Source organism: Prionailurus bengalensis, chromosome B1, assembly GCF_016509475.1.
Source record: "Prionailurus bengalensis isolate Pbe53 chromosome B1, Fcat_Pben_1.1_paternal_pri, whole genome shotgun sequence".
Taxonomy (NCBI): domain Eukaryota; kingdom Metazoa; phylum Chordata; class Mammalia; order Carnivora; family Felidae; genus Prionailurus; species Prionailurus bengalensis.
Genome location: NC_057344.1, coordinates 309,237 through 337,136, shown reverse-complemented (window position 1 = coordinate 337,136; position 27,900 = coordinate 309,237). Strand labels below are relative to the sequence as shown.

Sequence of the window (27,900 nt, the reverse complement as noted above, 5' to 3'; positions counted from 1 at the left end):
TCTTCCTTATTTTTTGGACTCCAGGTGTAAGGAGGTGAGTTACGTCTACTTTTGTTTGTGATACAATATCATTTTTCCGTGAAATACATTTAAGTAAAAACAAAATTTTGGTAAGAATTTAGTTTACCAATATGTTTAAATATACGATTTATGAAATGCTGGGGTGTCATTTGTGGTGATGACTAATATACGACAATATTCCAGTTACAACTTTACTAAAATGTCAGATTGAACAAATATATTCCCTTATAAAACAAAACCTCTGCCTTGTACATTTTGTAAGTCAAGCAGTTTTAGGTTTGGCGTTCAGAGAGAGAATTAAATATCCCTATGAAAAAGTTGGCAGTTAACTTAGAAATAATGATTTTCATTCCCTCGTATGAAAATAAAAAAGAATATTCCTATCTTATTGACGAGCAGCGGTAGCCAAAGCCTTGTCACTTCTGATCCAAGCAGAAGTGAGAGCTCCCACAATTGTCTCAGGGCATGTGGCGAGTTCTTGTAGGGGGAGCTGGGGGGTCGCATGCAGGCACATAAGGGATTCATGACCAGGGGGTCTGGGAATTGTGGGTAAGACTGGAGTCTCTTGGCTTCTCTCTCCTTGCCCAGCTTTTCCTGCATACGGTTTGCACTCTCTGTGAGTGGAAATCCGGAGGAAGAGACGTGGTGGCCGAACCCTTGATGATGCAACTGCAGGTGGGTGGATATGCGATCCTTCTCCTGAATGATGCCTCTGTTGCCTGTGGCTGGGAAGGCTTCTCTTGGCCCAAGTCTTCTAAGTGCATCCAGGCAGTTTTCAAGGGTCTGGGTTCTAGTTCATTGTTGCCAGGACGCGCGGATACTTTTTGTTGGTCAGGGATGGATCAGGAAGAAGTCTCCTTTCCAGCATTTACACCAGTGCATCTCCCGCTCCTTAAGGATGTCCTTGCAGAAAAGAAATATGCAGAGTTTTCCTTCCTCATGCAGTGTATGGGCTCGGTTGGGGGGTGATTTACCCGTGGGCCATGGTAGTGGCTGCAGTGACCTCGGCACGTGGTGACTGGTGCTAGAGATGAGCAAGACCAGCAGTTTACGCTCCACTGAGGAGGCGGGCCTTTGAGCAGGTCAGCTCTGCAGTTTTCCAGAGAGTACAGGAAACTTTTGTGTGAGAGAGGAAATCAGCCATCATTTCTTTTCCCCTCAGTTTTAAGCTTACTAAAGGTTTGGTAACATACACTTGACTAATCTGGAAACTTCCAAAGATGACTAAATCCTCTTTACTACCCTTATCCCTTTTCACCCATTTTCCCTCGTTATAATTAAACTTTTTAAAATTGGAAATCTGAAAACAGTGCCTAGGGAGTATTTTTCAAAAAATTAACTCTGTATTTGGCAGAATGTGGGTAAAACTAGAGTCAAATTTAGAATCCTGTTGCAATTTTAGAAGGATTGGAGAGGCTACAAGTAATCGAGAGGATTCTATTGCCTTTCAACAGAAAAAACAGGATTACCATACAGACGATTGATGCAGTCATCATTGTTGTTAAGAATGGAGAGCTCACTGCAGGAGAGATCACTGTGGGGCCATCCTTTGGACGAGCCATCTCAGGAGCCCCTAACCGGACCGCAGGACCTGTCTGCCCTGATACCTTATAAAGAACAAGTGAGTTTTTAAGATGAGAGGTGTGACTTGTTGACCTCAAGTTCTGCATGAGAGTTGTTCATCCTGCAGAATGCTGGGCATTGCTTCATAGGTGTCTACCTTTAATGTTAATATACCTACATTTGTACGTATGAAGTGTTTGCTGTAAAAGAAGCATCTGCACATTAGCTCACTGGAACTCTCAGTACCACTACGTATGTATATATGTGTGTGTGTATGTGTATATATATATATATATATATATATATATATATATATGTGTGTGTGTGTGTGTGTGTGTGTGTGTGTGTGTGTATATATATATACACATATATACAAATTTTTTTTTCTTTTTTTAGTAATTTCTACAGCAAGCTGGCACCCAAACTCATGATCCTGAGGCCAAGAGTCACATGCTCTTCCAACTGAGCCAGCCAAGTGCTTCTCAATAGTACTTACTATTTAACCTAGGTTATAATTGCCACCCAGGATGTCAAAATTACCAGCTTATTTGAAAATTGCCAGGTTATTTCATATTGAGATTCCTTTATGATAAAGTAATTGTGTGTGTATTTCTGTTTGAATGTGTCTGAAGGGCAGAAGGCAGATTGGCACAGTAGGAACATTTGATTTGAACCACAAATGGAATTTCAGTTTTCTATACATACAGCTCCCCCATCTGCTATCACTATCATGTGACAGCTGCCCCCTAGGGATTGTTCAGCCTGGCCCTACTGAAACAATATCTGATATTTTAGGAATCTGTGACCTACAAAGATGTAGCTGTAGACTTCACCCAGGAAGAGTGGGCCCTGATGGACACATCCCAGAGAACGCTGTACAGAGATGTGACGCTGGAAAACATTAGTCATCTGGTCTCTGTGGGTGAGTCTGTCACATCTATTCATTCATTCATCCATCCTTCCATACATCCATCCATCTTTTTGTTTATTAACCTTGTATCCAGGAGAGCTTCCACATATTCTAATACAGCTGTCTGCCCTAACTCATATCTTTTGTAGCATTTCTGAATACTAGATGGAATTTGTAACTTTCTTTACTTTCATCATGTGTGTTACATGATAATTTGAATACAGTCTTCTTGGCCACAAGTGTATATCTACTGTACCTTCTCCAAGACCCAGAACAATGCTGGGAATACAATGAATATTTTTTGAATGAATAAATAAATATCCTGAATATTTTCTGTCCTGGGCACTATGATGAAGGGTGAGCACGGTAGAAAATGTAATATCTTGTATCACTTTCCACATAAAACTCCACAGAATATTCTGGTGGAGCTTATGTGTATTGTATTCCTTTGAAAATAGTGTTAATCCCCTTGTGAGAACATTTAATTCCTTCTGGATGCAAACACTAAGCCTTCTGCTCTCTCTCAGCTTGGGCAGGAGCATCAGCAATCAGAGATCTTACTGTCCTTGGGTGCAGTGTCAGGCTCAGAACATTTATCAATGTTTTTAGTGTTCAAGGTGTTATTCTCTGGGCTGTTCTTCCACGCTCATGTTCTTCCTTGGTTGCCTGTACAGTAGAATATCAGGCGCTGTTCTTGGCACAGAACTGAAAATTCACATACCATTCTCCATTGATATAGGGTGTCATTTCTTCAGATCAGATGTGATCTCCCCGTGGGAGCAAAGAGGGGAGCTGTGGAGGGAAGAAAGAGGACCTCCCCAAGGCTGGAGTCCAGGTGAGCTGCAGACATGCGCTCAGTGTGAGAAGGCTAGTGAGTAAGCAGGGTCTTATTGATGTCAGTGCAGATTTCCTTGAGTGAACGACAGCTTCAGAAACTGTGAGTGGCCAATGAGACAACATTCCTCAGACTGTGTCATTATTTCTTCCATATGAGTTTCTCTTCATGTACCTGTACTTACATTTCACCTCAGGCAAGCAAATGTTCCTGTCCTCGTTGGAGGTAAAATTTCACATTGTGGTCTTTGTCATGATTTCTTTTAGGATTTCCACTCTTGATATTCTCTGCAACAACCCATCATTATTTTATTTTTCTTTAACTTAAACATTGAGTTTTGTTCTAATTGATATTATTCTAAAATGTATGTCTGTTCACCAGTAGTTTCCTCAATTTCACATCATTTGGTCACGTGTGCTTACGTGGTCTCGTGAGCTTTTCAACACTTTAATTTCCTACTCTACTCAAGGTATTTCTTAGGTTTATTTCTTTTTTTCCTCAATTATTTTAGGCATGAAAAAAAGCCATAACAAGCAAGAAATAATACCTATGCAAGATATCTGCATGAACGACCCACCTAACTGCTGGACAGTAGTAAGTGTCATGAGGAGGAACCTTGCCTATCCACGTTCAAGGCCTGGGAGGAGCCTAAATTATCAATTTAGAAGGATCATATAACGATTGTTACAGTTTGATATAAGTACCTTCTCAGAGAATGTGATTGAAAATTTAAATATGGGGAAGAAATTATCCTGGACTTAAGATAAAATTATTCTGATAAGCGGATAATTGTATAACTGTGGTTTATTGGCATGACACGTAATGATATCTTCATAAACTCTCAGCCCTGCAATAAGGATGCTACAAAGGGTAAAAATGTGCATGCTGGAGATGAATGCCCCATGTATATGTAAGTAAGTGATCTGGGGAAGGTTTTAGTTGGAGATTACCACTGAATGGCCAGCCTGGAATTCATAGGTAGAGAACTGGGTGCATGCATTTTTGGGAGAAGTCCTATAACAGTCTCTCATCTCTTTCCTAACAGCAGAAATGTCACACGGGAGAAGACCTCTCTGTATATAGTGGGTATGAAGTTTTTACTCACACGTACACACTGACTCAACATGTCTTAACTCACACTGTACGGAAACCTTATAAATGTAATGAATGTGGAAAACACTTCACCCGAAACGCCAACCTTCATACTCATAAAATAACTCACACAGGAGAGAATCCATTTGCTTGTAATCAGTGTGGGAGGCGCTTCAGGTATTTTTCATCTTTAACTAGACATAAGCGAATTCATACTGGAGAGAAGCCTTATGAATGTCGTCTATGTGGCAAAGCCTTTGTTCGAAGTTCCATTAAACGACATGAGAGAACTCACACTGGAGAGAAACCATTTAAATGTCATCTATGTGGAAAAGGCTTCGTTACAAGGTCTAATCTTCGAGAACATGAGAGAACTCACACCGGAGAAAAACCATATACATGTCATCAGTGTGGAAAAGCCTTTGTTCAAAGCTCTAATCTTAGAAAACATGAGAGAACTCACAGTGGAGAGAAACCATATAAATGTCATCTATGTGGAAAAGCCTTTGTTCAGAGCTCTTGTCTTAGAGACCATGAGAGAACTCACACTGGAGAGAAACCATATAAATGTCATATGTGGAAAAGCCTTTGTTCAAAGCTCTTGTCTTAGAAAACATGAGAAAACTCACACTGGAGAGAAACCATATACATGTCATCTATGTGGAAAAGCCTTTGTTCAAAGCTCTTATCTTCGAGAACATGAGAGAACTCACACTGGAGAGAAACCATATCAATGTCATCTATGTGGAAAAGCCTTTGTTCAAAGCTCTTGTCTTAGAAGATCATGAGAGAACTCACACTGGAGAGGAACCATATATATGTCATCTATGTGGAAAAGCCTTTGTTACAAGCTCTGATCTTAGAAAACATGAAGGAACTCACACTGGAGAGAAACCATATACATGTCATCTATGTGGAAAAGCCTTTGTTACAAATTCTGATCTTAGAGACCATGAGGACACTCACACTGGAGAGGAACAATATATATGCCATCTATGTGGAAAAGCCTTTGTTACAAATTCTGATCTTAGAGACCATGAGGGGACTCACACTGGAGAGGAACAATATATATGTCATCTATGTGGAAAAGCCTTTGTTACAAATTCTGATCTTAGAGACCATGAGGGGACTCACACTGGAGAGGAACAATATATTTGTCATCTATGTGGAAAAGCCTTTGTTACAAGCTCCGATCTTAGAGACCATGAGGGAACTCACTTTAATTATAGTGAATGAACGTGGAAGTGCCTTTAGCCACAGCTCTAATATATCAACCACAAGACTCATGTGGGGGAAGTTCTATGGTCATATTCATTATGGAAATGCCTTCATTTTTAATTTATCCTTACATAACATGAGAGAACTGCATGTGGAGGAACCCTATATTTATAATCAAGGAGGAAGAGACATTAGCTGGTCTCTGGTCATAGGTTGGACAAGAAAATCCAGTATGAATACTAATCTAATCTCCTTTAAATGGGAAATTATGCAGGAAAATCTTTACAGAAGGGGATCGCTCCAGGACAATAACAAAAATTAATGCTGGAGAAGTTATTCATTATTATATGCATGGAAAACCTTTACTAGTAGAAAAACTGTTGTAGGCATGTGAAGTTTCACACTCTATATAATAGTGAATGAATGAAAGTCTTCAGTGATTTTAATTCCGTAGTCAACATGTAGTTTCTCACACTGTATATATACATTGATAGAATCAGATGAAAGGTTAGACTTTGCATTAGAAATCCCTGACTAGGAAAAACATTTATCAAGAATGTCTTAATAGAGTTTAGTCATTAAATTGTAATTTTGCCTAACGGCCTCTTACTATAATAATATAAGAAAGATATGTAGAATTGTGACATCATCTGGGAATTCTAAATTCAGAATTTTGTAACAATTTTTTTGCAGTAGTTCTTGGAACTGCATATGAGGCAAACTTGTTGCTGAAAAATCCATTATGTTGGTTAGGGTCCTATTTTTCATGCAGCAATAGTAATTATGATGATTGGATTCAACTAGAAAGTGTCTTTGAATATTAACTGAAAAACATAGAACACAAGATGATGCGTCATTACTACATATTGTTAACCACGTATGTAGGTCGTAATGATGAATTAAAGATTCTTATATAGATAGTTTGTGACCGAACCCTGTATAAATTTTCATTTTAAAATGCCATTATTGAAACAAAGAAGGGTATTACCTAACAATAAGGGGGTCCATTCAACAACAGGATATAACATCTGTAAATATTTATGTGCTCAACATAGGAGCACCTACATATATAAAACAAATACGAGCAGAAGTCAAGGGAGAGACAGTTATGCAGTAGAAGGGGGATGTTAATACACACTTTGATCAACGAACGAATCATTCGGACAAAAACCAGATAACATCTACCGTAAGTGACACGTTAGATGAGATGGACTTCACAGAGGTACACCGCAGACTTCATCCCAAAGCAGCAGAATAACATACTCTTGGCAAGTTTCCATGAGACATTCTCCAGAATTGGTCATAGTTACTGCCTGTTAGTAGCAATGAGTAATTTTTTTTCTCTTTTACCCAAGCCATGTAATTGCCCCTCTTCCTCTTTCTCCTATAAAGCCCTTGCTTTCACCCCACAGATAGGACACTTTTCTGGTTACTGCTGGAATCGGTGCTCCCCAAACTGCAAATCTTTAATCCCAAGTAAACACTCATCTGCCTCTGGTTGCAGCTCTTGTTTTCAGGTGGCAATGGGGACAAGTAATGTTTCTTTTCCTTTCTTGGCCAGGCGCTACAGAGCGTGACCTGGGAGAGCTGACTTTGGAAGGAACTCTCTATTCTGGCTCTCCCAGTTTTCAGGATCCAACCCGCAGCTCCAGAATGAGTGTGATCACTCTGCCACTGCCTCAAAAGGTGCCATCATAGGCCACCAAACGATTGAAGAAAAATAATAGTTTAAAAAAAATTGTTAATATTTATTTATTTTGGAGAGGGAGAAGGAGAGAGAGCATGAGCAGGGGAGGGACAAGAGGGGGAGAGAGAAAATCCAAGCAGGCTCTGCGCTGTCAGTGCAGAGCCCGATGTGAGGCTCAAACTCACGAACTGAGATCATGACCTAAGCCAAAATCAAGAGTCAGATGCTCACTCGACTGAGCCACCCAGGCGCCCCTCCATTACATGTTTTGATGACTGCCCCGCAACGGTGTGTTCGAACTCAACAACTCTGCCACTCACAGCCCCCATCACTGGTGCACACAGATTTCCCCATCTCTGAACCATTCAGACCCTGGATTCCAGTTTCACACTGGTCAGGATCTGGCCTTTCCTTCACCACGGCCCTAACAAGTCTCACAGGCCTGATGCCACGATGCTACTTTCCCTTCTCCCAGGCTCCCCAGTGGCCTGTGGGCCTGTAGTGGACTCGCTGGTGCTCCAGGGTTTGAACTGTTGCCAGGCAGACCTTGCTTTTCACCTCCGGCATGCACTGATCCCACGGTGAACAAAACGCCCTCGACACACACACACAATCTGATAACATGTTCTGACAATCACATGTAGACCTTCCACCCTGACCACACTCTCAACAGACACAATAATGGCCAACACCCCCACAGTCAGACAACGCAGGGACACACAACTGTATGCAGATCATATGACTATATACTTTCTGACCACACAGAATTGGTGACACACATATAGTCATCATATAAAGGGAATCTGGCTGTGCATGTGTGTTTTGGTGTTGAGGCGTTTCACATGTTGCCATCAACATGACAACCCAGGGCTTAGAGGGGAGAGGCTCAAGGCACAGAATGTGTGCTGATGCCCATCAGAGCCTGGCAGTGCTCGTTCTTGGTATATTGTGTAAGAGGCAGGTGGAGCCTAAGGATCTGCATACTAAGTGTTTGATACAAACATATCAGCCAAAAAAAATTTTTTTGGTGAAAAAAATGCAGAAAATTTAGCCAGGGTCCCGTGAGAATGCATGAAGGATTCAGTATGAGTCCAAACTGTCAGCTGAGGATTTTTCCTCAGAAGATTCATATTGCTCTTAAAACTTGCATATAAATGTTGTATACATATAAATACTGAAGCATTCTTTGCGTTAAAATATTTCAAGTAGGGGTAACCTGGATGGCTCAGTCGGTTAAGTGTCCAACTTTGGCTCAGGTCATGATCTCACAGTGGGTTCGAGCCTCACATTGGGCTCTGCACTGGCAGTTTGGAGCCTGGAATCTGCTTCGGATTCTGTGTCTCCCTCTCTCTACCCCGCACCTGCTTGTGCAGGCTCGCTCGCTCGCTCTCTCTCCCAAAAATAAATTAAAAAAAATAAAATACTTGGCGTGCCTGGGTGACTAAGTCGGTTAAGCGTCCGACTTCGGCTCAGGTCATGATCTCAGGGTTCATGAGTTCGAGCCCCACTGACAACTCAGAGCCTGAAGCCTGCAGCCTGCTTTGAATTCTGTGTCTCCCTCTCTCTCTGCCCCACCCCCGCTTGTGCTCTGTCTCTCACAAATGAATAAACGTTAAAAAAAATTAAATAGAAATAAAAAATATTTGGAGTAAAAGAAGTTCAGTTTCTGCCATGACTGAGTAGATTTTATTGGTCTTACCCATAAAAAGCAACATCAAAACCTGATTAAAATATACAGATCTTTGAAGATTTGTCATGTTACCTGTTTAAACAGGAGCTTTTGAGGTACAATCCATGAGACTAGGGAAATCCAATGAGATGATTGGCACATCCACACTGGATTTTCTGCTGAGGCAATTGAAAATTAGCGGGGTGGGAGAATGAAATTCCAGGAAAAAAGATGGAGCCTTTCTGGGCTTGGTCGAAATAAGTTTGAATTTTGTGCATGCAAAATAGTGGGGCTTTTGCTTCCAGATAAGGTGTGAGTAGAGGTGGAATGACAGTAGAAATTAAATATTCACTTAAAAGGTGTATTTGTTAAAGTCTAAAACGTTGTGGAACCAGAAAGGATTACCTGAACTGAGATTCCACCCGGGTAAAAGCCTTCGTTAGTGGAGGTGAGATCACCAGACATTTCCACACCTGAAGAAATTGCTTAGTGTGGACACTGACAGTCTCAGGGAGAAAGACATCACCAGGGAATAAAAACAAGCTGATAGGCACATAGACTGTCGTGGCAGCTTGAAATCAGCAAGAGTCCCCCCAAACGGGGCTGCTTTTCTTTACAGGCTATTAGGTCGGGACTGGCAAGAAAGGTGGTGTAATACAATCGCATGGTTTTGGGAGATTACTTCCAACAGCAGGAAGACATCTGCAGTGATTTTAGAAGAATGAACGTGAAGGCATGAAGGTCAGATTCACTCCAATCAAAGTGGCAACACAGGCAGAGTGCATTCCGATTACCGAATGGGGAAAATGTGATGTGTCCCAATTCTATCTGCCTAAGGAAGGGGATAGTCACCATCTCTATGTAAAACAACATCAGTGCCAGCGTCTCCCTTTTAGAAGATCTCAGAGCAGCACCCTGCCGGCTCACTCGGTGGAGCATGCAACTCTTGATCTCGGGGTTGTGAGTTCAAGCCCCATGTTGGAAATCAAGATTACTGAAAAGTAAAATCTTCAAAAAGAAGGAGAAAAAGGAGCAGGAGGAGGAGGAGGAGAAGAGGAAGAAGAAAATCTCAGGTATATGAGAAAAAAAGTAAGGAAACGTGATGGGGGGTGGGGGTAAAGGACAAATATAGACAAGACCAAAAACCCCATGCATATTTTTAGATTGGAGTCATGAAGAAAGGAATTTACAATAATTATGTTAAATAGAGTAAAGTAATAAAAATATATTTGAATAGAGACAAGTGCAATGGCTCTGGTTTTAGCAAACTCTGGTCTATAAGTGAAATTAATGGAGGAGGTTAACAGACTTTACATAGAAAACCAAATCAGTGGGGCGCATGGTGGCTCAGTCAGTTAAGTGCCCAACTCGGTTTTGGCTCAGGTCATGACTCACAGTTCGGGCTGATGGCGCAGAACCTGCTCGGGATTCTGTCTGTCTGTCTCTTTCTCTGTCTCTCTGCCTTTCTCTGCCCCTCCTCTGCTTATGCTCTCTCTCCCTCCCTCAAAATAACTTTTAAAAAGTTAAAAAAACATAAATAGAAAACCAAATTAGTGAACTCGTGGATGTTTCTATGAAATATTCACACAAAACCCCAAGAGATAAAGTGGGGGAACTGAGAAAGGCATTGTAATACCCTTCAAAAAGCACAGGATAATTAGATTCTCAGTGTTCCCACATATGAAAGAGGGATATTAGTCATTTCTAAATGAACAGTAGGAGCCAGTTACTGCCTTGTCCTCCTGAAAGAGGAGAAGCCCTCTCTCTCTCTCTCATCTCAGACTTCTACTTGTATTTATGGGAGGGACTAATATGGGACTCATTCCCATTTAGTGATTTGGGGATTCATGGCTGTTGAGAAAAATCAGATTTTCATAGCTTCTTTCTGCGCTACGAGTTTTGCCAAACAGTATACAGCCTGTCACTAGAAGAGATGATGATTTTTTTACATGATTATTTAGATTCAAGTTAGTTAACGTATAGTGCAGTACAGGTTTCAGGAACAGAATTTAGTGATTCATCACTTACATAGAACACCCAGTGCTCAACACAAGTGCCCTCCTGAATGCCTGTCACCCATCTAGCCCAACCCCCCACCCACGTCCCTCCATTCATCCTCAATTTGTTCTCTTTATTTAAGATTCTCTAGGGGCGCCTGGGTGGCTCAGTCAGTTGAGCGTCTGACTTCGGCTCAGGTCATGATCTCACGGTCCGTCAGTTCGAGCCCCGCATCGGGCTCTGTGCTGTCAGCAGAGCCTGGAGCCTGCTTCAGATTCTGTGTCTCCCTCTCTCTGCCCCTCCCCCCACCCATGCTCCATCTCTCTCTCCCTGTCAAAAATAAATAAACTTTAAAAAGATTCTCTTATGGTTTGCTTCCCGCTCTGTTTTTATCTTTTATTTCCTGTCCCTAGGCATACCTGTTTGGCTTCATAAATTCCACATATGAGTGAAATTATATGATGTTTGTGTTTCTCTGATGACTTATTTCGCTTAGCAGAATACACTCTAGTTCCATCCACGTTGTTCCAAATGGCAAGATTTCATTCCTTTTGATTGCCGAGTAGTATTCCAGCGCGCGCGCGCGCACGTGTGTGTGTGTGTGTGTGTGTGTGTGTGTGTGTACACACCAACTTCTCTTTTCTCCACTCATCAGTCGATGGACCTTTGAGCTCTTTCCATAATTTGGCTATTCTTGACAGTGCGGCTATAAACATTGGGGTGCATGTTCCCCTTAGAATCAGCACTTTTGTAGTGTTTAAATACCTAGTAGTGCAACTGCTGGGTTGTAGGGTGGCTCTATTTTTTAACTTTTTTGAGGAGCCTCCATAGGGTTTTCCACAGTAGCTGACAGTTGGCATTCCTTCCAATGATGCAAAAGGGTTCCCGTTTCTCCACCTCTCTGCCAGCACCTGCACCTGCACCTGTTGTTTCGTGAGTTGTTAATTTCAGCCATTCTGACAGGTGTGAGGTTGCATCTCCTTGTGGTTTTGATTTGTATTTCCTTGATGATGAGTGACGTTGAGCATTTTTTCGTGTGTCTGTTACCCATGTGGATGTCTTCTTTGGAAAAGTGCCTATTCATGTCCTCTGCCCATCTCTTCAGTGGATTAGTTGTTTTCTGGGTCTTGAGTTTGATAAGTTCTTTATAGATTTTGGATACGAACCCTTTATCTGAAATGTCATTTGCAAATATCTTCTCTCATTCCGTCAGTGGTCTTCTAGTTTTGCGGATTGTTTCCTTTGCCTTGCAGAAGCTTTTGATCTTGATGAGGGTCCAATAGCTCATTTTTGCTTTTGGTTCCTTTGCCTCCGGAGTCAAGTTGAGTAAGAAGTCGGTGCGGCCAAGGTCAAAGAGGCTGTTGACTGTTTTCTCCTCTAGGGTTTTGATGACTTCCTGTCTTACGTTTAGATCTTGTGTCCACTTTGAGTTTATTTTTGTGTATGGTGTTAAGAAAGTGGCCCAGGTTCATTCTTCTGCATGTCGCTGTCCAGTTTTCCCAACACCATTTGCTGAAGAGACTGTCTTTATTCCATTGGATGTTCTTTCCTGCTTTGTCAAAGATTAGTTGGCCATACGTTTGCGGGTCCATTTCAGGGTCCTCTATTCTGTTCCATTGATCTGAGTGTCTATTTTTGTGCCAGTACCATATTTTCTTGAGGATTACAGCTTTGCAATACATCTTCAAGTCTGGAATTATGATGCCTCCAGGTTTGGTTTTCTTTTTCAGGATTGTTTTTGACTATTAGGTCTTTTCTGCTTCCATACAAATTGCTTGTTCTAGCTCTGTGAAGAATGCTGGTGTTATTTTGATGGGGATTGCACTGAATGTGTAGATTGCCTTGGGTAGTATCGACATTTTAACAATGTTTGTTCTTCCAATCCATGTCCATGGAATGTTCTTCCTGTGTGTGTGTGTGTGCGTGTGTGTGTGTGTGTGTCTTCTATTTCTTTCATAAGCTTTCTATAGTTTTCTGTGTATACATTTTTCACCTGTTTGGTTAGGTTTATTCCTAGGTATTTTATGGGTTTTGGTGCAGTTGTAAATGGGATTGATTCCTTGGTTTCTCTTTCTGCTGCTTCATTATTAGTGTCTAGAAGTGCAACCCATTTCTGTGCATTGATTTTTGTCACAGACTATGAGTCTGGAGTTCTCTCTTGTGCAGCAGAAGAGTGGACACAGAAGTGAATACAAGAGAGGCTAATGTCCAGGAGGAGACAAGAGCCCCAAACAGGGGTTTCGTCTCCATATTTATTGAGCTCACGAGATATTACCCGTGTAATGAACGTGAAGAAAACAAGATCTTACACACGTGAACATAGAGCAAACAGTCACATAGTAATCATTAACTTGTGTGAGTAAGAAGCAAAGGGTCTAGGGGCATGTGGAGTTTGTGATCAAGGTACATTGGCACCAGATGGAAAGTAATTTCCTTCAGGTGATATAACAAGTTTCCTTCATGATCCCATTACAGTATCTCACTAGCTAACCTCGGGCGTTTTCGCCCCGTGGTGGTGGCTTTCCTCCCTAAGCATTTTTCTAACCCATTACGTAAATAGAACCTGTTTCCCCAAGATTTTAAATCCTGCGACTTTGCTGAATTCATGGATCCGTTGTAGCAGGTTTTTGGTGCAGTCTTTTGGGTTTTCCACATAGAGTATCCTGTTGTCGGTGAAGAGTGAAAATTTGACTTCCTCCTTGCTGATTTGGATGCCTTTTATTTCTTTGTGTTGTCTGATTGCTGAGGCTAGGACTTCCAACTCTATGTTGAATAACAGTGGTGAGACCTTAGGGAGAAAGCGTTTCTGTCGCCTTCCTGACCTTAGGGGGAAAGCTGTCAGTTTTTCCCCCATGAGGGTAATATTAGTGGTGGGCCTTTCGTATATGGCTTTTATGATCTTGAGGTATGATCCTTCTATCCCTACTTTCTTGAGGGTTTTTTTTTTGTGTGTGTCAAGAAAGGATGCTGTACTTTGTCAAATGCTTTCTCTGCATCTATTGAGAGGATCATGTGGTTCTTATTATTTCTTTTATTAATGTGATGTATCACATTGATTGATTTGTGGACATTGAACCAGCCCTTCATCCCAGGTATAAATCCCACTTGATCCTGGTGAATAATTCTTTGCATGCCTGTTGGATCCTGTTGGCTAGTATCTTGTTGAGAACTTTTGTATCCATGTCCATCATGGATATTGGGCTGTAGTTCTCCTTTTTAGTGGGGTCTTTGTCTGGTTTTGGAAACAAGGTAATGCTGGTGTTGTAGAATGAGATTGGAAGTTTTCCTTCCATTTCTATTTGTTGGAACAGCTTCAAAAGAATAAGGGTTAACTCTTCTTTAAATGTTTGGTAGAATTCCCTTGGAAAGCCATCTGGCCCTGGACTCGATTTCTGGGAGATTTTTGATTACTAATTCAATTTCATTACTGGTTATGGGTCTGTTCAAACTTTCTATTTCTTTCTGTTTCAGTGTTGGTCACTTAGATATTCCTAGGAATTTGTCCACTTCTTCTGGATTGCCCAATTTACTGGCATATAACTGCTCATGATATTCTCTTACTTTTGTTTGTATTTCTGCAGTGTTGGTTGTGATCTCTCCTCTTTCACTCGAGATTTTATTTATTTGGGTCCTTATTCTTTTTGATCGATCTGGCTACGGGTTTGTCAATTTGTTAATTCTTTCAAAAAACCAGCTCCTGGTTTCATCGATCCGTTCTGCTGGGTTTTATTTTATTTGTTTTCGTTTGTTTTTTTTTTTTTCCTCGATATCATTGATTTCTGCTCTAATCTGTATTCTTTCCCATCTTCTGCTGGTTTGGGGCTTTGTTTGCTGTTCTTTTTCCAGCTCTTTAAGGTGGCAGATTAGATTGTGTAGCTGAGACCTTTCTTCCTTCTTTAGGAAGGCCTGGATTGCTGTATACTTACCTCTTATGACTGCCTTTGCTGCATCCCAGAGGTTTTGGGCTGTCGTGTTATAATTTTCATTGGCTTCCATGTACTTTTTAAAAATGTTTGCTTATTTTTGAGAGAGAGAGAGTGCGAGTGGGAGAGGGGCAGAGGCAGAGGGGGAGACAGAATCCCAAGCAGGGTCCAGGCTCTGAGCTATCAGCACCAAGCCCGACACAGGGCTCAAACTCACGGACCTGAGACGGTCACATAATGGACTGAGCCACCCAGACACCCTGGCTTCCATGTACTTTTTAATCTCCTCTTTAATTTCTTGGTTAACCCATTCATTCTTCAGTAGGATGTTCATTAATCTCTGAGTATTTGTGGCCTTTCCAAATGTTTTCTTGTGGTTGATTTCAAGTTTCATATCATTGTGGTCTGAAAATACGTACCATATGATCCCGATCTCTTTGTACTTGTTGAGGGCTGATTTGTGTCCCAGTATGTGATGTCTTCTGGAGAATGTTCCATGTGCACTGGAGAAGAACGTATATTCTGCTGCTTTAGGATGAAATGTTCTGCATATATCTGTTAAGTACATCTGGTCCCATGTGTCATTCAAAGATATTGTTTCCTTGTTGATTTTCTGCTTAGATGATCTGTCCATTGTTGTAAGTGGGGTGTTGAAGTCCCCTACTATTATGGCGTTATTATCAGTGAGTTTCATCGTGCTTGTGATTATTTGATTTATATACTTGGGTGCTCCCAAACTGGTGGTATAAATGTTTACAATTGTGAGATCTTCTTGGTGGATAGGCACCTTCACCTTGATATAATGCCCTTCTTCATGTCTTGTTACAGTCTTTATTTTAAAATCTAGTTTGTCTGCTATAAGTACGGCTACTCTGGGTTCCTTTGGTGACCATTAGCATGATAGATGATTCTCGATCCCCTTACTTTCCATCTGAAGGTGGCTTTAGGTCTAAAATGGATCTCTTGTGCGGCACCTGGGTGGCTCAGTCAGGTCAGCGTCCGACTTCGGCTCAGATCATGATCTCGCGGTCTGTGAGTTCGAGCCCCGTGTCGGGCTGTGTGCTGACAGCTCAGAGCTTGGAGCCTGCTTCGGATTCTGTGTCTCCCTCGCTCTCTCTGCCCCTCCCCCGCTCATGCTCTGTCTCTCTGTCTCTCTCTCTGGCAAAAATAAATAAACATTAAAAAATTGAAAAAAAAATAAAATGGATCTCTTGTAAGCAGCCTATAGATGGATCTTGTTTTCTTATCCATTCTGATACCCTATTTCTTTTGATTGGAGCGTTCAGTTCATTGACATTTAGTGACTACTGAAAGATATGAATCTATTGCCATTGTGTTGCCTGTAGAGTTTGGAGTTTCTGGTGATGTTCTCTGGTCCTTTCCAGTCTTTGTTACGTTTGGTCTATTTTGTTTTGCTTCATCTTTTCTCCCCTCAGAAAGTTCCCCTTAAAATTTCTTGCGGGGCTGGTTTAGTGGTCATGAACTCTTTTATTTTTTGTTTAGGAAATTCTATCTCCCTTCTATTTTGGATGACAGCCTTGCTGGATAAAGGATTCTTGGCTCCATATTTTTCTGATTCCGCACGTTGAATATGTCCTGCCACCCCTTTCTGGCCTGCCAAGTTTCTGTGAATAGGTCTGTTGAGAACCTGATCTGTCTTCCCATAGAGGTTAAGTGTCATAGACTCTGGGTCTGGAGTTCTCTCTTGTCCAGAAAGAGAGCAGATGCAGGATTACAATGAGAGAGAGGCTAATGTCTGGGAGGAGACAAGAGCCCCGAGTAAGGGTCCTTGCTCCATTGTTGTCAGGATCAGAGGCTTACAAGCATGATGGATGTGCACAAAGGGACAATGCAATCGTGAACATTAACTCATGGGTGTGAGGGAAAGGGGATTTTGAAGATATGTGCTGTTAGGGGTTTGGGTCAATACAAAACAAAATCCTGGCACTGGCCAGAAGGTTGTTTACAGCAGACGTGAGGCACCACCTCTGTTTACCTAAACTGGCCTAGGGGATAAGAAAGACAGAGCATGCTACCTCAGGGTCAACAAGGCGTCTTTCTTTTGCTAATTAGCTCAGCTCTGGGCAATTTTGCCCTTCTGTGGTCTAAAGTCCTGTTTTCCTCTTTTTGTCCTTGCTTTCCTTCCCTCCTTCCCTCCCTCCTTCCTTCCTTCTCTCCTTCCTTCCTTCCCTCCTTCCTTCCCTCCTTCCCTCCTTCCTTCCTTCCTTCATGTGAAAGCAGCTTTCTGCTATTGTACTAGATCAGGGGGCGCTTCCACCCTGAATACCTAATCTTATTTACCTAATCTTGGATGTTTTCATCTTGAGATTTCCTATTCCTACACCTTTGTCCTATACTGGGGGCCTTTGCCCTGTTTACCTAATCTTGTTTACCTAATCTCAGAGGCGTTCATCCTGTGGCTTTCTATTTCTTTATGCCTTGTTAACCCACTGGTGTAAGCTCAGGGAATTCCTAAGCTTATTCCCCACAGTTAAGGACTTTTTTCCCCTTGCTGCTTTCATCACTCTTTCCTTGTCTGTATATTATGTGAATTTGACTATGATACACCTTGGTCATGGTCGGTTTTTGTTGAATCTAATGGGAGTTTCTGTGCTTCTTGGATTTTGATAGGTCTTTCCCCAGATTAGGAATGTTTTCTGCTATAATTTGCTCACAAAAACCTACTACCCCTTATTCTCTCTCTTCATCATCGGGGACTCCTATGATTTGGGTGTTACTCCTGTAAAAAAATTTTTTAAACAATTTATTTATTATTGAGAGACACAGAGAGACAGAGCATGAGCAGGGGTGGGGGGCGGGTAGAGAGAGAGGGACATACAGAATCCAAAGCATGCTCCAGGCTGTGAGCTGTCAGCACAGAGCCCAACGCGGGGCTCCAACTCATGAACCGTGGGATCATGACCTGAGCTGCCCACTGAGCAACCCAGGTGCCCCACGGTTATAGCATTTTTAATATCGTCCTTACTAGCTTTTACTTCTTTTACCCCTGCAGAAAAGGATTCTATGCTTTTTTTCAGCCCAGCTAGTATTCTTATTATCGTGGTTCTATATTCTAGTTCAGACATTTTGCTTATGTCTGTATTGATTAAGCCTCTGGCTGTCATTTCTTCCTCTTTCTTTTGGGGTGAATTCCTTCGTTTGTCATTTTGCAGGAAGAAAAAGAATTAATAAAATGGAAAAGTTAAAAATTAAAAACAACACAAAAAATCAAGTAAAGGAATCTAGACCCTAGGTGTGTTTGGTCTGGTTGCTGAAAGAAGCTTGACAAAATAGAGATAAAAGGGAAAGAAAAAAAAAGTAAGAAAAAGTTTAAAAACTACAAAAAGGATATAAAATAGAATAAAATGAAATGAAGAAAGAGAAAAAATTACCAAAAAATAAAAAAGCATAGTAAAAAGAATTTCAAGAAAAATTTAAAGAAAAATGAAAAGAAGCTTTTCTCTTGCTTTATCCAAGAAAAAGAAAAGGGAGAAAAAAAATAGCAAGTAAACAAAAGCAGGAAGGGGCGCCTGGGTGGCACAGTCGGTTGAGCGTCCGACTTCAGCCAGGTCACGATCTCGCGGTCCGTGAGTTCGAGCCCCGTTCGGGCTCTGGGCTGACAGCTCAGAGCCTGGAGCCTGTTTCCGATTCTGTGTCTCCCTCTCTCTCTGCCCCTCCCCCGTTCATGCTCTGTCTCTCTCTGTCCCAAAAATAAATAAAAAACGTTGAAAAAAAATTTTTTTAAAAAAAAAGCAGGAAAAAAAACCCCACAAATAGACGGACCAGTAAACAGAATGAAACCCGAATGAAGTTACCTCACGTTTCCCCTAGTTTCCTCACACAAACTACGAAGCACTCTATAGTCCGTACACTAAGCAGCAGGAGTGACTTCTGGTGGTCTTCCAGGGCTTGGTTGGTGCAGTTTGGCGGGGCTCGGTGCAACTGCTCCGTTCTCCACTAGGAGGCGCTGCTTAGCTTACTGCTGCGGATCCGTGTGGTGCGTGTGCGCATGTATGCACATGCACAGGAGAGGTGTAAATGGCTTCACCCAGCCTCCTAGTTTCTGGCACAGGAACTCTACGTTTTTACCGACCCTCAGTCAAGCACCCCTTCTCTGTCTCCAGCTTCCGTCCTCTCCCTGCTTCTATACTGCCCGTGTCCAAGCTGTCAGCCTGCCAGGCAGGACCTCCCTCCTGAGTTTTACCTCAGATGAGGCTGTGTTTCCAAACCCTTAACTCCTGAGGCCGCTGCAGCTTGGACCCACTCTGACTCTCTGGGGCAGGGTCTTGCTGAGCAATGGTCAGGTGCCACCTTGCCACAGACAACATTCGTGTGATTCCGCTGCAGCAGAGGTTCAGAGACTGTGGCCAGGTGCCTGCTTGCCCCAGAAAAAGTTCGTGCAATTGCACAGCAGCAGAGGTTCAGAGATTATGGCAATTCACAACACACAGCACGCACCAGGTTTTACTGAACTCTGGCATTTTTGTTCTCATACCAGCAAACGTGGCTGTTCTCCGGGGCTCACTGGGATCTTTGCCTGTGGGGAAGCCATATGGCCTCTACCACATGCCCTCCAAGCAGGGGAACTACTTCTCCCCTTGTGGCCCACAGACTCCTTGGAGCCAACTGCCTGTTCCTGGGGATTCGCCCCTCCTCCCCACCAGAGCATGGCCAGGCACTGACCTCTGAAACCTCAGACTCTGCACACCCCTGTTTATAGAGTCGTAATGGTATTAAAACCCTCTCCTTTCTCCTTTTCTTGTTCAGTCACTGGTGGGTGTTTCTACTCTTTCTCTCTAGCTACTTTTGGGTGGAGTGCTTTCCCTCTACATTCCCCCCATCCCCCGCCCCTTCTCTGTCCTCTCTCCACAAAAACAGCTCCCTACCCTCCGTGGCTTCTGTCTCCCCCAGTTCACCTCTCACACCATGTGCCCGCCAAGTTGTGTGGCTCAAGTTGTGCAGATTATTGTGTTAATCCTCAGATCAATTACCTATGTGCCCAAAATGGTTTGGTGCTGACCTAGCTGCATTTCAGGGATGAGAGAAGCCGAGAACTTCCATGCTGTTCCGCCATCTGGGAACATGAGGTTTAGTTCACTTAAGTGTGTGTGTGTGTGTGTGTGTGTGTGTGATGCCGATGTCAACTCAGGAAGAGAAGGTTGGATACCAATATTTCTACAGGTTGACTTATATTTGTGGATATTTCTGAAGCTATTTCCTTTATGGCTAATGTGCACTGCTCTGTGGGCATTTTCCCTAAGATTCTCCTCAATTTAGATAAAATAAAAAGCAAAACTAATTTCTTTTGATTAAGTCTTCAAGATCCAAAATCCATTTAGTCAATTTGAACTCTTTCAATTACAAAAATGAAATATCATGAAGGGTATTCCGGTTAAGACATCTTATTGATCTCCAGAGGTTGTATAAGCAATTACCAAAAACTTGGTGGCTTCAAAGGAGAGAACATTATTCTCTCACAGTCTGGAGATGAGAAGTCAAAATCAAGATGCTATTCAGGCCACATTCCCTCTGAAGCCAAGTCAGTGACAAGGGCCAGGCAAAGTGCTCCTATATTTCTTGGCCTCTATTTACCAAAGAGGAGAAACAGACTTTGGTGTCTTCTCTTCTTAAGCTGTAGCTCCTCTTCCCAAGTGTTATGACTTCCAGATATGATTTTTTTTTGTTTTTTGGTCATTGCAAATTACATGGTGCACTAGCATTACTCATTTTCTTTTCTTTTTTTTTTTTTTTCTCAACGTTTATTTATTTTGGGGACAGAGAGAGACAGAGCATGAACAGGGGAGGGGCAGAGAGAGAGGGAGACACAGAATGGGAAACAGGCTCCAGGCTCCGACCCATCAGCCCAGAGCCTGACGCCGGGCTCGAACTCACAGACCGCGAGATCATGACCTGGCTGAAGTCGGACGCTTAACCAACTGTGCCACCCAGGCGCCCCTGCATTACTCATTTTCTAAAAGGACCTGATCATCGTAACATGTGTGAAAGAATTCTCTTGTCCACTCAAAAATATATCGAATTTAATAAACCAAACAGAAGAACACAGGGGAAGGGATGAGAGAGAGACAGAGACAGAGAGACACAGAGAGAGACACACACACAGAGAGAAGCAAACCTTAAGAGGCTCTTAACTACAGGGAACAAACTTAACTGATGGAGGGCAGGTGAGCGGGGGGGGGGGGGGGCGGTGGGCTAGATGGGTGATGGAAATTATGGAGGGCGCTTGTGATGAGCACTGGCTGTTGTATGTAAGTGATGAATCACTAAATTCTAATCCTGAGACCAATCTCACCCTACACGTTAAGTAACTAGAATTTAAATAAAAGCTTGAAGTCAAAAAGCAACAAACAAGGGGAGCCTGGAGGGCCCAGTCAATTAAGCATCCAACTCTTTTGATTTCAGCTTAGGTCATGTTTTTACAGTTTATCAGTTTGAACCCCACGTTGGGCTCTGCACTAACAGCATGGAGCTTGCTTGGGATTCTCTCTCTTTCTTCTCTGCCCCTCCTCGGCTTGCCCACGTGGGCTCGCTCTCTCTCTCTCTCTCTCAATAAACAGTACAAAAATAAAAACGAACAAACAATAGAGGGGGAAAAACACAATTTCGGTGGACCCTGCCGTTCTGACACCTGGTTGAGTGAGAGAAACTGACACATTAAAGCCACATCTTAAATGAGGGTGCACTGTTCCCTGCATTTCCAAATTCCAACCTCCAACTGTGTATCGATGTCACAAATCCACAACAAACGTGTCCTGAAACAAGTGAACCTAAAACTACCTTGCAGTGTAATGTCCCAGTAGCACCAGTTAAAATTTGGCAAATAAACGATGGATATAGGATATGTACTCATATTGGGAAGGGAGTTAAAAAAAAAAAAAAGATTTTACAAAGCATGAAACCAGCCACAGGATGTCTCTTGTTAGCATTTCTAGGCCACACCTTGATAGACAAATATGTTTACAAAAACCTTCATGATAGTTGTATATACGGACCATATGGAGAGAGTTCAGGAAGTTTAGAAGCACAGTCATGGAGAGTAATCATCCCCAAATAATTTGCTGGTGCCACATGCATTCTGGCTGGTGGGGAAGAAGTCCTCCTACATGACATCCGAGCTCAATTTGCAAAATGATCGTCCACATCCTGGGAAAAATAATATCCATCAGTGCTTGACTCACTTGACTCACTCTGAAAGCAAAGTGGACACTCAAAAAGGATTTCCACGGGGAAGTTGGAAACTCTCAAGTCAGTCTGTCCAGAAAGGGAGCAGTGGAAATGAGGGAGGTGGAGAAAGTGCTGAAATGTGTGTCTATCCATTGAGGGAGGCAGGGGAAGGTGACAGGCTGGGCTGAGTGGTCTCTCTGCAGAAGAGGGACCACACCCTAAAACCCTTAGTCCCACCTCGAGCCTGTGGCTGATTGGATGACGTGTTCCTAGTCGTGTGGGTGGGGCGAGCAATAAAAGGGCTGGGGAGAGGGCCACAGCTATCATTCTGAGACAGGTCTCCTGAGACAAGCATCGCTCTGCAACGTGAGGCTCCACATGGGAGACCCTATGAAAGCTCTTTCTGGAGACATGAGGGCTGTTTTGTCCTACTGCCAAGAAGAGTTTCAGTTCAATGTCTTTCCCAAACTCAAATCTTGCTGGTCAAATATAGGTGGTGCTGAAGTCCACAGGGGACCCACTCTACCTCAGAAGCCATCACCATCATCGCAGACACTCTGCAACCTGCCTAACGGTTGGGCTCCCATGTCAATAGGTCTCCCCCCCCCCCGCAAAGAAACCTGTGAGTTGGAGGAGACCTTCTGTGGTTGGGGCTGGACTGCAGAACCTGGGGAACGAACACGTGCTATGCGAATGCGGCGCTGCAGTGTCTGACGTACACACCACCCCTCGCCAGCTACATGCTGTCCCAGGAGCACTCCCCAAGCTGTGGGAGGCAGCCATTCTGCGTGCTGTGTGCTCTGCAGGCTCACGTGACCCGGGCCCTCTGCCGCCCTGGAGATGTGATCCGGCCCCGCCAGAACTGCTGGCTGCCTTACACACACACACACACACACACACACACACACACACAAGTAGGAAGATACCCATGAGTGTCTGATATTCACTCTGGATCCAACGCAGCAAGCGCGTTTGCGTGAGGACAGGACTTCAAGAGCCTCTCTGTCTGAGGACCTCACCCTCATCTGGCAAATCTTTGGAGGGCACTGGTCCAGTGTCTCCACTGACCTGGTGTTTCCAGCACTTTGGACCCTGACCTGGATGGCAGGGCAGCTCACAGTGTGAGCCAAGCTTTGCTCCAGTTGGTGAAGCCTGAAGAGTTGGATGGTGAAAATGCCTATCATTGTAGTACTTGCCTAGACAAGGTATCTGCTTCCAAGACGTTAACTTTGTACACTTGCCCCAAGGACCTAATGCTGGTATTGAAATAATTCTCAGGTTCCACAGGCAGCAAACTGGCTAAGCAAGTGCAATATCCTGAGCGCCTTGACCTGCGACAGTGCGTGTCTGAGCAGAAGGCGGGATTGATAATTTACCTGCTCTATGCCGCGCGGGTGCATCCGGGGAGGAAATGTCACAGCGGACATCACTTCTGTTACATCAAAGCTGGGAATGGCCAGTGGTACAAAATGGATGACACCAGTGATGTGACTTCTGCCCTGAGCCAACATGCCTATGTCTTCTTTGACACCCAGACGAGTGAATTGGAAAGAGACCATGGGAGTGAACCAGCCAGTGGGGAGACCACATCACTCCAGGCTGACCATGCAGACGTGGCTGTGGCCCAAGGGGGGGGGGGTGAGGGGGGGCTCACACGGACCCCAGCATCAAAGTTCCAGACTTGGAAGACCACGTGGAAGAGACACCAGTGCAACCAATCACGTTAGACCAGTGGAGAGTCTTCCAAGAAAGCCACCATCCCAAGTCTGAATTCAACCTCAGGAAAACAGAATTTGTTCTTCCCGCCCATGCAGTCCTAATTCACCAGTCCAAATACAGAGAGGAGATGGAAAAGGATCATCCTGAACAAAACATCTACCGGCTCAACAACTTAGCCAGGGACATCCCACCTCAGAGGGCAACAAACATCGGCAAAGTCCCTTGTCTCACAGGCAGAGCCAGAGCTACCAAGAGGAAGAACAAGAAGGGACAGAGGTCTTGGGAAGCAGTCCAGGGATCTGAGTGCAGGCTTTAATGCACTCAGCCACAAACATTCACTCACGGCCCCTTGTAGGACATTATGTGTGATCTGGACATGTGGAGGGGCCATCTATCTGGCTGTGTTCATGACATATGGCATTCAACTTGACCTGGAGAATACTGAGCTATAAGGCTGGCTGTCTACGATGATGTTCTTGGAGAGTTTTAGGTTTGTTACTGGATATTTGGAGGATTTCTCTCCTCCATCAGCACCAAGGAGCACTGGGGGGCTATCGGAGCCTGAAAGGGCCAGAGGAGGTGGCCAGTCGGGCATGAAGGGTGGAAACAAGGCTGAGCACCTGGAGTCCCTGTGAAAATGCCTGATACTCACGGTCCTATCATCCCATCCCTTACTCTCTGTTTATTTCTAAAGTACGTTTGCCCAAAGATATTCACGTGTGGACGCTAGGTAAAGATGTGTTTGGAAATATCCAAACATGCACCAACAGAAGAAGGAGTTTGAAACAAACTCAGTGCTTCCACACAGAGAAATGACAAACGACCAAGAAACTGGATGAACTACAGCTCCAACTGAAGGCAGACAGACTTTTCAGGAAGTTTTTGTGTCAAAGGGGAGGAACAGAAGTAAACAGCAATTGGTTAATTGTGCAAAGTTTTTACTTGCATAAATAATATGTATTCTGTAAAGTCTACACATGTCAACGTGAACATTGGCTGATTGCTTGGAAATGGTAAACAGCAAATAAATGCTTATTTTTCAGGAGATAAGTGGGTGAAGCCTTATTGGCTCGTGTTGATTAAATGAGGCTCCCTTAACAATCACCCTCCCATGAGCCTGCAGAGAAGATGGTGGAAAGGAACCTTCTCCCACCTGTAATCGCTCAGCCACCAAGCAGCTGTATCTTGTCCCGCTGAGTTTGCTACCACCCCCCATCTGACAATCTCCTACACATGGGAGGAGGCACGGGGATTTCCGGTCGGTTCCATTACAATCTCGGTCCTCAGTTGAACACCTCAGAAAAACAGTCCCAAATGGACACCTAGGCAGCGATGTGGTATTTAAGGTCAGGGTATGGATGGATGTTCTAAGTCATGATTCTATTTCTTGGGAGAGAGAATGACTAAATACGTTGTTGAATGGGAAATTAGTGCATGATCCTTAAATTCCTCCTATGTGAGTGGGGCCACGTAGGAGCAATCTGGTCATTTGACAAGGGCATTGAAAGGTAAACACTTGCTTTTTTCAGTCCGTGTTAAACATAGAGATGTCACATTTATTAGAAACTAATGTCAGCAGTTGAACTTTGTACAGGAAATCATATTTAATTCTAGATTCTCAAATATCATAGCTGACAGAGGTAAAAAGATACCCTTTTTTCTTTTTTATAATATATTTTAAAATTTTAAGTCCAAGTTAGTTAAGAATTAGTGTAGTCTTGGTTTCAGGAGTAGAATTTAGTGATTCACTGGTTACATGTAACACCTAGTGCTAATCCCCACAGATGCGCTCCAGAAAGCTCATCATCCACTTACCCCATCCCCACACCCATTTCCCCTCTAGCAACCCTCAGTTTGTTCTCTATAGTTAAGAGTCTCCAGGGGCGCCTGGGTGGCTCAATCAGTTAAGCGTCTGACTTTGACTCAGGTCATGATCTTGGGGTTCAGGAGTTCGAGCCCCGCATAGGGCTCTGTGCTGGCAGCTCAGAGCCTGGAGCCTGCTCAGATTCTGTGTCTCCCCTCCTCTGCTCACGCTCTCTCTCTCTCTCTCTCTCTCTCTCGAAAATGAACATTAAAAATTAAAAAGAAAACACAAAAAGAGTCTCCAATGGCTTGCCTCCCTCTCTGATTTTATCTTACTTTATTTTTCTTTCCTTTCCCCTATGTTCTTCTGTTTTGTTTTTTATTTCACATATGAGTGATGCCACTTCACTCTTTAATTAAAAGAGTTCAACTGGGCTAAATAGATGTTAGAGCCTGAATGACTTTAACCAATGAAATCCATTTTTACTTTTCATTTGATTCTTAATTAGGCAGAATCTTAGGTAAAATGCAAATAGTAGTATATGTGCACCAGAGCCATAAAGGGAAAAGCCTCAGAAAAATAACCACTCTAGGTCAACCTGTGATTTTGGTATCCAACCTTCTCTTCCTGGATTGACATCTGCATCACACACACACACACACACACACACACACACACACACACACACTTTGAGCTGGATCTCATGATAGCATCCATAAGCATCCTTTGAGCTCCCAGGATGACTATGGCCAGCTCCTCCTGGCTGACCTTCTGCCATGTGTTCCACCCACACCCGAGGAAGTCCACACACCTGGCTTTGCAACTCACAGGGGAGGTCACAAGACAGAGTGTTGCACGGTGCTCTCTGACCAGAAGGGGGCGTCACTGGCCAGCACAGGCATTACATGGGCTTCCAGGAGGACCTGACATTGGGCAGTTCCTCACCCTGGCAGGTCTGAGTCTCCATGCCTTGCACTGCAGCCTGGGCATTCTCTGGGGCATAAAGGGTACCATGAACATTTACAGAAGGTCCAGTGGGCCCAGGATTTCCTCCTCGTAACTCCTAATTTTGGCCATGCTGGACCCTGGACTTTGAGCTAACGTAGAGAACACTGAGCTGCTGAGTGCTCTGGGGAACGGAACCCCAGAGTCTGATTTGTGTGGAGTCATGAAGGAGCAGTGACAGCATCCAGCTCAGTTTTACTGTGGGGACTGAAAGCCTCAAGTATTAGCTTGTTTACTGGAAGTTAAGATCCTTGTGGGTTCAGAGTGGGGCCCTGAGAAGAAAACATTAAGTAAAAACAGTTCAGACCCTCAGTTGGGAAGCTTCCAATTGAGTAGAGGAGAACCTAGGTTTTTGGAAGTAAATTTGTACTTGAAAATGGCTTCCTCTTGTGTCAAATGGGAAATTCAGATGTTGTTTTTAATTTTCTTTCCCATTTATTTATTTTTGAGAGACAGAGAGAGACAGAGCACGAACAGGGGAGGGGCAGAGGAGAGAGAGACACGCAGAATCCGAAGCAGGCTCCAGGCTCTGAGCTGCCTGCACACAGCCCTACACGGGGCTCAAACTCACAAACCTCGAGATCATGACCTCAGTTGAAGTCGGACGCTTAACTGACTGAGCCACTCAGGCACCCCAGAAATTCATATTTTTGAGAGACAAGCATACTTCCTTTTCCACATGCAACTCTGTGTGCCACAGAGGGTGTTGCCATAGCATCGATTCTGGTGTCCATCGGGGTTAGGACTTTGTGTGACTTTGCTTCCGGAGTACATTGTGACAGGCTTCATGGAAGTCTCCCCAATGAGTCGATCAAGACCACCTCACTTGCCTTGCCTGAGGGTGCCCTCCTGGGGTTGGGTCCTCGGGAGAGTGTGCAGGACAGGCAGGAAGGAGAGGTCACACAGGGTGAGGACTCTGTTTGACCTGGTGGTTATGACTCCCCCTCACACCTCCTGGGAGAAGAAGGCACATGAAGGAGTCCCGTGTCTGTGTGAATGACTCTCCTTTTTCATTAGACTCAGGAAATGCAGAAATCCGTATCCGAGGGAAGGCTGACGTGAACCTCCAAGGAGGTGGGGCAGATGGCGGGTGGTCACTGTGGACCAATTCTCCGAAAGTTCTTTGTGTGATCCCATTTCTCCATTCATAACTAAATGATGGTGCCACTCAGGAATCTGGTGCTTGGCAAGTGCTTGGATTTCAGCATAAGAAACCTCAGGGAAGGACAACATCTCCTACAACACACATGCTTCTCTTCACCTGCGTCTGGGGA

The 27,900-nt window shown here is 43.6% G+C and overlaps 1 protein-coding gene and 1 pseudogene across 2 annotated transcripts; both read left to right on the top strand.

The window, feature by feature from the left end:
* The first annotated feature begins 66 nt into the window (after nt 1-66).
* LOC122469821 (zinc finger protein 239-like) lies at nt 67-7,135 on the top strand. Of its 2 annotated transcripts, XM_043557157.1 has the most exons (6): nt 67-696; nt 1,476-1,642; nt 2,380-2,506; nt 3,234-3,329; nt 3,841-3,923; nt 4,375-7,135. In XM_043557157.1, the coding sequence occupies exons 2-6, from the start codon at nt 1,505-1,507 to the stop codon at nt 5,029-5,031; spliced, it is 1,101 nt and encodes a 366-aa protein (XP_043413092.1). In that variant the 5' UTR covers nt 67-696; nt 1,476-1,504; the 3' UTR covers nt 5,032-7,135. The 2 variants fall into 2 exon arrangements, with proteins under 2 accessions (XP_043413092.1, XP_043413093.1); XM_043557158.1 differs by lacking the exon at nt 3,234-3,329.
* Nucleotides 7,136-21,805: 14,670 nt separating this feature from the next.
* Nucleotides 21,806-24,862, top strand: LOC122469805 (annotated as a pseudogene).
* Nucleotides 24,863-27,900: the final 3,038 nt, after the last annotated feature.